Source organism: Raphanus sativus, chromosome 5, assembly GCF_000801105.2.
Source record: "Raphanus sativus cultivar WK10039 chromosome 5, ASM80110v3, whole genome shotgun sequence".
Taxonomy (NCBI): domain Eukaryota; kingdom Viridiplantae; phylum Streptophyta; class Magnoliopsida; order Brassicales; family Brassicaceae; genus Raphanus; species Raphanus sativus.
In genome coordinates, this window is record NC_079515.1 from 13,325,865 (window position 1) to 13,335,616 (window position 9,752).

Genomic DNA, 9,752 nt, shown 5'->3' on the forward strand with positions numbered 1-9,752 from the left:
GAAGGCAGACGCGAATACCCTTCTTCTGCTGCATCCTCTCACCAATTTCTGTGCATATAACAGCTCTCTGTATTGAAGTGGTGTAATCAAGCGTCATGGCAAAACATGTTCTTCATTGCATCAGTGATATGCTGTGGAGTTATCCCATCAATGATCCCAACACGATCAATGAAAAAGACTACCAACATACTTTGGAGTACAGTGTCTCCGCCTGAGCGATTCGGTCTCCAATTGAGCATAAATGGTTTTTCCCACATACTTTGTTACCCAAAACGGGTTTGACCCATGTTTCACACTCGCTCTGATCTTCCATCCACAACCGCTAAACCCGACATATTGCCCACAAGGAGAGTTTTTGTTGATTTGTATATTCTGAAAAGAAACCTACCCTCACTGCTGTCAACCGCACAGCTCTGAAAGCAGTGCATCCTTGCTAACAAAACTCTGGTTGACATAGATGCTGGTTACAATCCGATTTTCCTCCTTCAATAGCATTTTGTCTTAGCATATGTCTTTTCAATTTCTTCAAACAAATATTATCATCATCTTCCTCGTCCTCATCTAGAACCTTTCCATAAAGACTGTAATCCCCACCATTCTGATCCGTTTCACCAACAATAGTGTTATCAGCATCCTCCTCCCCATTTTCCTTCCTCCCCATTTTCCTCCTCCCCATCTTGATTTTCATCTTCAACAGACTCATTATCACCAACATCTTCAAAAACATTCATCAGCCTCATCATTATCACCAACATCTTCTTCCCATTCACCATCTCATCATTATCACCAACATCTTCTTCCCATTCACCAGCTTCATCATTATCACCAGCTTCTTCTCTTTTCTCTGAAACCGTTTCCACCTTGCTGCGGCTTGATACACAAAGACATACTCTATGCGTTTTGAGTATCTCGAGCAAGTTTCGAACTTGTCTATCACTTGTAACATGAATGGGAGGACTGCTTGAGTCATCATCATTTCTGCTGGTAATGAGTAGCTAATCTCCACAGTCACTGATCTCATGTCCAGGTTATAATCTTCTTGAGCCATTGCAACAAGTTCAGCATGTGTTGAATCTTCATTCAATAAAAACAATCTTGCTCCTTTGAGATCATCAACCACAAAATCCCAACGGAAATCTCTCAACAACCATTCTCCATACACTGCATGTAACTTAAAAATCATCTGCAAATATTCAAAATAAAACACATTAGTAAACATAGAGAAAATGAAGAAGTTCAACAAACATTATCGCAGACGACTTAGATTTAAGTCGTCCAGAAGACTTAAAGGTAAGTCGTCTAAAGAGGTCACTTTTTGCAATTGAAAATTAAAAGGGACGACTTAATTCTAAGTCGTCCGGCTTTGTTTGTTAAAAAAAAAAATTCAGACGACTTATATATAAGTCGTCTACGAAAACGGGCTAGTTTTGCATTTGACCGAATCGTGTCAGATCTTTGACTATTTCTGGACGACTTATAAATCAGTCGTCTCTGGAAAGTAAAAATTTCAATATTTTATTCAAACTAGACGACTTACACGTAAGTCGTCCCAGGTTAGTTTTGTAATTGAAAATAAAACTTGAAATTTAACTTTCTCCAGACGACTTAACTAAAAGTCGTCCAGCTAGACGACTTAATTTAAGGTCGTCCGGGATAAGCAAGGTTTGGACGACTTAATTGGGAAAATTCTGGACGACTTTGCTTTCCCCGGACGACTTTAAATTAAGTCTTCTGACGGGACGACTTTATATTATGTCGTCTGGTAAAAATTAAATTATGAAGTTTTATTTTTCAACTACAAAACTAACCTAAGACGACTTACACGTAAGTCGTCTAGTTTAATAAAATATTGAAATTTTAACTTTCCGAGAGACGACTGAATTATAAGTCGTCCAGAAATAGTCAAAGATCTGACACGATTCGGTCAAATGCAAAACTAGCCTGTTTCTCGTAGACGACTTATATATAAGTCGTCTGGACTGTTTTTTTTCACCAAACAAAGCTGGACGACTTAGTTTAAGTCGTCCGTTTGACCAGAAGACTCATCAGTAAGTCTTCTACATACAGATGACTTACTTGTAAGTCTTCTACGCGAACAGATTTTGAAAAAAATTCAAATTCGTACCTTCAACTAGGTGAGATGACTTTGTTTGCACACAGGGTCTTCTCCAACCACCCAGAACCTCAAACGAAAGCAACCGTAAGTCAAAACGAAAGAAATATGGCTCCAAACAATTTTGAATCAAAAGCTTCAGTTTTTTGGATGAATATGGAGAGAAAGTGAAAGAAATGTTGTTTTTAGTTCATAACAATTGAAACAGAGAGAGTGTAAAGAGATTTACGTGCATTAAAGGGCATTAAAAGCTCCAAACAGTTCGTACAAGGTTGTTCCCACTATTCATGGCAGTGGCAATATTGTAAATACTTGAAGAAAATGAGGTTGAGACAGTAAAGAAGCCATTTTCGAAAAAAAAAAAAAAAAAGGGTTAATGGCATTTTCGTAGATAAAATGCAGATGTGGGGTTAAAAACTCAAAAAAAATGAGTCAAAAGAAAGGTTAGTTTTCTGTTTGAATTCAAGTTTTGAGTCACTTTTGCAATAAGCCCTTAATAAAAATTAACAAATTACAAACATGGTAAATTACATTTAAAATCGTGAAGTAAATAATCTTGGGATTCAAATTATGCAACCAGTGTAATTTATTATAAAATAATTAACTAATTGAAAATAATTAAAAGATGGTTTATATGGGCTAATAATAGTGATCTTACAACATTAAAATACATATTATATATGGACTTATAAGATATATGTTAATGTTTATGACCTAAATCACTACCAAGACAAACAAAAATGTTATTAACGCCAAATTTTTTGTGGTCCAAAAGATTTACGGCTTTTAATAAAATAATTATTTTAATAATATTTAATTATATTTTAATTATATATTAATTTTTTTTGTAATAAAATAATTAAAATTATATATTTAATTTGCATAATGAAAACGTTTAAGAAAATATATTATATTTGTATTGTCAATAAATTTGATTCGTTGATGATTTTAATTTTTCATTTATGGGTTCTGGATGTAAAGGCAATGTTGTTATTACTCATCAAACATCAATTGCTTTTACGTCTGAAGCAGAAAAATAGATACATTCACTGACAAAGTTTTGTTCCCCCAAAACAAATCACATCGATTTACACAAAGTAAAGAAAAAACAATGTCTATACTTTTGTCGATCTTTTATATTATCAAATATGATGTTTTTTTTCCTTATACACACTATAGAAGGATAATTTGAAAGTCTAAAAAAGTTCAAGAAGAACCATGGAGCAAATGTGACAATGCCTTCTCAGTGTCGTTCTCAAATATGATATGTTATTTTATCTTTTTTTAATTAACTAAAAAACAAACAATAATCATAAATTTAAGTATATACAATAAATAAATGAATATTATATAAATTAAAATTGATAAAAAAACTAAATAATTAACCATTAAAATTTCTATATTTATTTATTCTTACAATTAAAAGTCTTAATTTTATGAATATGGCAAAATGAGAATAGTATATTTTAGAATAAAAATATATATTTGCTAACCAAAAAGGGTTATTTAAGTGTACATAGTTGAGGGAGCACAGAGACTCACCAGTAGAGGAAGGTTCCGGTGTGATGTTAACAAACATTAGCGTCTTCGAGTCTCCACCTAAGCATGGCTGAATTTCAGAAAATGGAGAATTATTAGTTAGGAAACTGTAGAAACTAGAAAATGGAGAATTATTCATTAGGAAACTGTAGAAACTAGAAATTTTTTAAAATAGAAAATGTTCAAAAGTATACAGGAGTTTGTGCTGCACATACACGTTAGTATTGTGAGATGGTTGGTTAAGGTATACATAGGTTATATATGGTTGGTTAAATTTTGTACGTACACAATATGTTATAGAGATGGTGAAACTTTGGTGATTGTCTCATAGTGCTTGCTTAAAATTGTAGGGTAAAGGTGTTCAATACGTATGTGAAACTTGGGGGCAGAGAGATATCGAGGTAACCAGTAATACAAATCTATCAAAATAACCAAGTTCAACTAAATATTTGTTTCTTTGTATTTTTAACTTAAAATCTCTAATAAATCCACCCAAATCCAATTTTAAATCAAATCCTTAAGTAAATCATTATTATTGAATAACACATGATTTTAAAATTTGTTTTTAAATCATAGAACCAATAACAGTGAATTTGGTTATAGATTTCAAAATCATAGAACCAATAACACTAGATTTCATTTATATTTTTAAATTCATTAAAATATACAAACCAATAACACCCCCTAAAAGATATGATAACGTTATTTGTTCTTTACCTGAAGAAGATAAGTGAGCGTAGATCTTCTTTCTTGGCTTAGGCGAATATGACATCGCCTAGAGACGATAAGCTCCTGTTGATTGCCTGAATAAGAAGAAAAGGATCATTATCCATGAGGTGTCTATAAATAATGTGTTACATTATTTTATTTAAATACGATATTACTTGAGTTTCTTTAAGTCTATCACCGGTTGATCCACTCTTAGATAAACGCTCTTTACCGGCAAGATCTATCAAGTTCAGGACGCCTTGTACTTGTTGTTCTGTGCTCTGTAAGAAAAACAAAATTAAAGAAAAAAAACAGATTAATTGATTTAGGTGAAACCAAAAACATACTTTTAAATCATCTTGTTCCAGTAATAAACAACACAATTAGTACCTCGTTAAAACCAGTGATCCTTACTGTGAAAACGGAATGGCTTCTCGACGATTGCTCATTCGTACGGTAGTTGAAGACCGGCAACCAGTTTCTGAACTTCGTAGTATGAACCCGGTGCAACATTATCCTCAGGTAGAATGTCTTTAACAAAATCAGTAATCGCATCCATACATTCTTCAGCCAAATTATAGTCTGTCTTAATACCCATTAATCTAGTTGCAGATGATAAGGCTGAATGACCATCTCTACAATTTTGATACAAAGGTTGTTTTCCTGCATCCAACATGTCAAAAAATCTCCTAGATTCGGGATTTGGTTCTTCCCCTCTATAATGATCATGTACCATCTGCTCAGTACCTACACCATAATCTATATCCGTTCTAGATTCTTCTAACCTAATATCCGGCTGAAATTCACTAATAGGCTGAGGTTCGCTAGTACTACCATATTCATAACCGGTTTCCCCATGAAGATACCAAACTTTATAATTACGTGAAAACCCTTTCATATACAAATGAGTCCAAACATTAAATTCTTCTATAACTTTATTATTATTGCAACTAGAGCAGGGACATCTTAACATACCATTTTTTGCATCTGGTTGTTGTTGAACAAGCCTCATGAATTCTTTAATCCCTTGAACGTATTCTTCCGTAAGCAATTTGGTGTTGGGATCCAAATGAGGTTTATCCATCCATGAACGATAATAACCTCCTGAAGACATGATTTTTACGAAATTGTTATGATCAAAGAGAATGAAGAGAGAATGAGGAGTGAAGAGTTGAAATGAGGAGGGGTTGAATTTATAGAAAATTGGTTACGGCTTTCCGACGACTTTCTGACGGAATTCCGACGGACATAAAGTAGTGCGTCGGAATTCCGTCGGTATTTACAAATTTCAAACGGCTATAAAACGGTCATATGGATTTGTCGGCAACGGTCACATAGTCCGTCAGAAATTCGTCGGTATTTTCTGACGGAATACCGACGACCGCAACGGTTATATTTGTTGATCGAAATATCGTCGGATAGTCGTCGGTATATACCGACGAACAACAGTTCGTCAGAATTCCGTCGGTATATTCCGACGGAATACCGACGACCGCAACGGATATATTTGTTGATCGGAATATCGTCGGATAGTCGTCGGTATATACCGACGAACCCTGGTTCGTCAGAATTCCGTCGGAATATACCGACGGAATTCCGACGACCTCATATTTTTGGCTTTCGTCGGAAATTGGTCGGAAAATCGTCAAATTTGTCCGACGACATTTTGGTCCGTCGGAACCTCCGTCGGAATTCAGCGTGTTTTCTTGTAGTGTTCATAGCAGTCTTCCCTACGAACTTTAAAAAAAGCTCTGAAAACAGTTTGGATCATTAGCAGATTCTCTCAAAAGATGAACCATTCAATAAAACAGAGTACTTGCCTGTTCCGAGCTGCATGATCTAAGAGGAAAGAAACCTCTCTGCTGCTTAAAACATCAACAACAGTGAGTTCCACAACATGTGTGTTCCCACTAGCATCATGTTTGATTGCATACTTCTGAGGAGAAACGCCATTGTCTGCTCTCACAGCTTCTTTGTTTGCTAACCAAAAAGGCACAAGAATATGTCAGGGCGGTGAAAGTAAAAAACATACTTTAACTTGTTACTCTTCAGAATTCAAATAAATCTAAGATTATAGAGAGATAAAAAACATTTACCTGCATCGTTGTGAAATCGTTATAATAGGGCATCTGCATATAAACCAAAAGAAAAGTCACCTCTGATGAAATATGTATATATAAAAGCTTAATAATGTAAACTAACAAAAACAATATCAACATAAAAAGTTCAGAATAAAAAGTCAGTAACTTCGTTTCTTCTACTGTGAATGTCTTATATATAGTAAATTGGTGGACGTTTCTCAATGATTTAGCTTGCATGATAAGCTAAAATATCATAATATTTTAATTCTGAATTTGTAAAAAGGAAACTTATTAATACACGTATTTATTTTAATTCTTCCACAAGTTATGATTAATGAGAGCAATTAATGTAATTTTCCAATTAAGTATTTATATATCATTAAGAATATAAATTTCTAATATTCTTGCGCAAGTTTTGATTTATGAGATTATGAATTAATGTAAATGGTCGATATTTATTAAAATTCTTGCGCAAGTTATGATTAATGAGATTAGCAATTAATGTAAATGGTCGACATTTATTAATATTGTTGTGCAAGTTATAATTAATGAGATTAACAATTAATGTAACTTTCCGATTATTAGTTCGACCAGAAAAATAAATCAAAAAGAAAATTACAAAAAATCAACCAATAGAATCGCTAGAATTTTGCTGAGAATCTCTGTATGAGCGACATGTGGCATTTTTTACACATATTATGATTTCATTAGATTTCAATAACAATTTTTTACTATAATAATTATGATCTCGTGATTGGTTAATAATAACATATTATGGTTTTTTTCTAATTTCTTTTCTCATAAATTATAGTTTCTGAGATATTTTAAATTACCAATACTCTAATATGATTTTTTTAAATTACCAATACTCTAAACATATTATGGTTTTTTTTAAATTACCAATACTCTAATATATTTGCCTTGTCACTTAAATATGTCATTATTAAGTTACCATAATTGTACCTTTGAAATATATATCGATTAGTTAAGAACGTATATATATATATATTAATTACATGGTATGCGTTTTTGGCAAGGTTTGGCCGATGAAAAAAATAATTCAAAAAGAAATTAAAAAAAAACCGACCAATAAGATTATAAGAATTAATCCGAGAGTGTCTTGTATGATCGCCACGTAAGCAGAAATCACTAAAGTGACTTCTCTTTTAATGTATAGGGGGATTTGATCCATCGGATAAATTTGGGCTTACCCAAACCGAACTGAACCGATCAATTTCGGGTCGGTTTCGGTTCGGGTAAATGGATATGGATAAAAATCTCAGGCCTACTTAAAAAGACGGTTATATTTTTCTGCTTTACATTTGTTTTAATTTATTTTTTTTCTTTTTTGACAACAATGCAATCTAAAACTAAGAGCTACGCTCGTCCTGTCCAGAAAACCAGACCGGAGGCATATAGTTGACATATAACATAACAGAAGGGGAACATCTTATACCACGTGCCAGTTTGTCCGCCACTAAATTATGTGTCCTCGATATATGTCGTATCTTGAAAGAAGAAAAGAAAGTCTTACTGCGCTGGAACTCCTCCAGGTGAAGACACCATCTTCATCAGTTGAGAACAATCCGTTGCAAAAACTACTTCTGAAAAGTTGAGAATCTTCATGCACTCCATAGCCCATATCAAAGCTTCACATTCAACATGCAAAGGAGATAAGCTTCTTCGGAGACTCATTTTAATTCAATTTTATATTTATATTTTTAATTATATTTGTGTTTTATTTGTATAATATATTTTAAATGAGTAATAAGGGGCTTTAAATTATATTAAAATAGTTGGATCACACATTTATCAATATGTCATATTTCTGTTTTAATAGTGTCGATGATCACATTTAATAAATATTTTTTAATCGAATAAACTATTTAAAATCTATTAAACTAAATGATTTTTTTATGAATAATTATTTCTATTAAGGTTGACATTATTTCTACAAAAAAAACACCCGTGGAGATGATGTCTTGCTATGTTCTGTTCTATACGAATGTGAAACGTTTTGAGTTTTTCTTGTATAACCAAATTAAACGTCTCTGAATTGGCAAATCCACAGTTAACGTAAAGCCCAAAGCCCATTGATATAATAGTGTTTCAAAGATACAAGTTACAACAAATTGATGTCGTTTTCGTTAACGTAGTGGATTATGCCTTCAAATATGATATTCACGCAGAGGAAGACACGTTATAATATCATAATTGGGCCACTTTCTAAAGTATTGCGAATTGGGCCCTAATCATGGTTCATTTTTGAGGGGCTGTCGGTGACGGTGAGAAAGGGGGCAAGAACACTACTCGCTGTTCAGAGCTAATTGTAAGACTTCATGTCGTTTTACGGAGTTTACAACCTAAAACCCTAATCCTATTTCCATTCAGCTATAAATTAGATGTCTACCGTCTGAATAAAAAAATTCAAGTATACGTTAGACTCTATTTCATCGAAACATAGCTTCTCGTCCTCTTTTCGTTATTCTAAGCAGCAATGCTCTTCCAGTAAATATTTTTAGATAGGCATAATGTTCAATAGTTCAAATGAGTTTTAAAGTAAATGATTTGATTCGTGTTTTGGTAAAGGAAAAATATTCTCAGTGATGAAGAAACAATAGATGACGAGTCCGATGAATCCATTCATAAAAATCATGTGGACAATCGAGGCATTTGTCTGAGAGGATGACTTTTCTTTTTCTTTTTTTTTTCCTGCTATTGATTTCAGACGAACAAGTAAATATGGGTTTCTCGGTGATGAACAACACAATAGATGACGAGTCCGATCAATCCATTCTTTAAATCGTGGGGACAATCGAGGCATTTGTCTGAGAGTAATCCTATTTTTATTCTGTTTATGTTAGTTTTATTCTACACTAAATTTTTGATTAGAAGAAATATAAGAAAGGCACGATGAGGATTGTTTATTGTCATCTGATTTTTAATGATGAATCAAAACCTCCTACTCATTCTGAGTGCCTATTTGTTTCTACTAGGCACACATTTATCAATAATTAAATATTATATTGTAATAGTCGGTGAAAATAATATTTATTTTCTTTCGTAATATTAGATGTAAAAATAAAAAGTGAAATTACTATTTATTTTGTATTTATTAACAAATATAAAATTTCTATAATATAATAATTAAATTTTATAGTTAGAGTTAAGTGGGTCCCACCAGTTAAAATATTAATAGTATTGATGCTTATTTCATATCCCCTTGACGTATGTTAATCAATTCAAAATTAAGTATTAGAGCACCGGTTTACAAAAAAATATAATTGATAAATTGATTATTAACAGGATAA

General features: G+C 32.8%; 1 protein-coding gene and 3 non-coding genes across 4 annotated transcripts; 3 read left to right on the forward strand and 1 right to left on the reverse strand.

Annotated features, from left to right (window-relative positions):
* Window positions 1–4,515: 4,515 nt before the first annotated feature.
* On the reverse strand, window positions 4,516–5,475 carry LOC130512759 (uncharacterized). The gene is made up of 2 exons (XM_057011055.1): window positions 4,751–5,475; window positions 4,516–4,641 (listed from the first exon to the last, which is right to left on the reverse strand). Exon 1 carries the CDS (start codon window positions 5,472–5,474, stop codon window positions 4,806–4,808), a length of 669 nt encoding a protein of 222 aa, XP_056867035.1. The 5' UTR covers window position 5,475; the 3' UTR covers window positions 4,516–4,641; window positions 4,751–4,805.
* A 3,564-nt stretch (window positions 5,476–9,039) lies between these two features.
* On the forward strand, window positions 9,040–9,127 carry LOC130495392 (small nucleolar RNA SNOR75). The gene has a single exon (XR_008934663.1). It is a non-coding gene; the product is annotated as a small nucleolar RNA SNOR75 (small nucleolar RNA).
* Window positions 9,128–9,190: 63 nt separating this feature from the next.
* On the forward strand, window positions 9,191–9,278 carry LOC130495393 (small nucleolar RNA SNOR75). Its single transcript, XR_008934664.1, has one exon. It is a non-coding gene; the product is annotated as a small nucleolar RNA SNOR75 (small nucleolar RNA).
* Window positions 9,279–9,346: 68 nt separating this feature from the next.
* Window positions 9,347–9,416, forward strand: LOC130495332 (small nucleolar RNA Z105). Its single transcript, XR_008934604.1, has one exon. It is a non-coding gene; the product is annotated as a small nucleolar RNA Z105 (small nucleolar RNA).
* The last annotated feature ends 336 nt before the right edge of the window (window positions 9,417–9,752 follow it).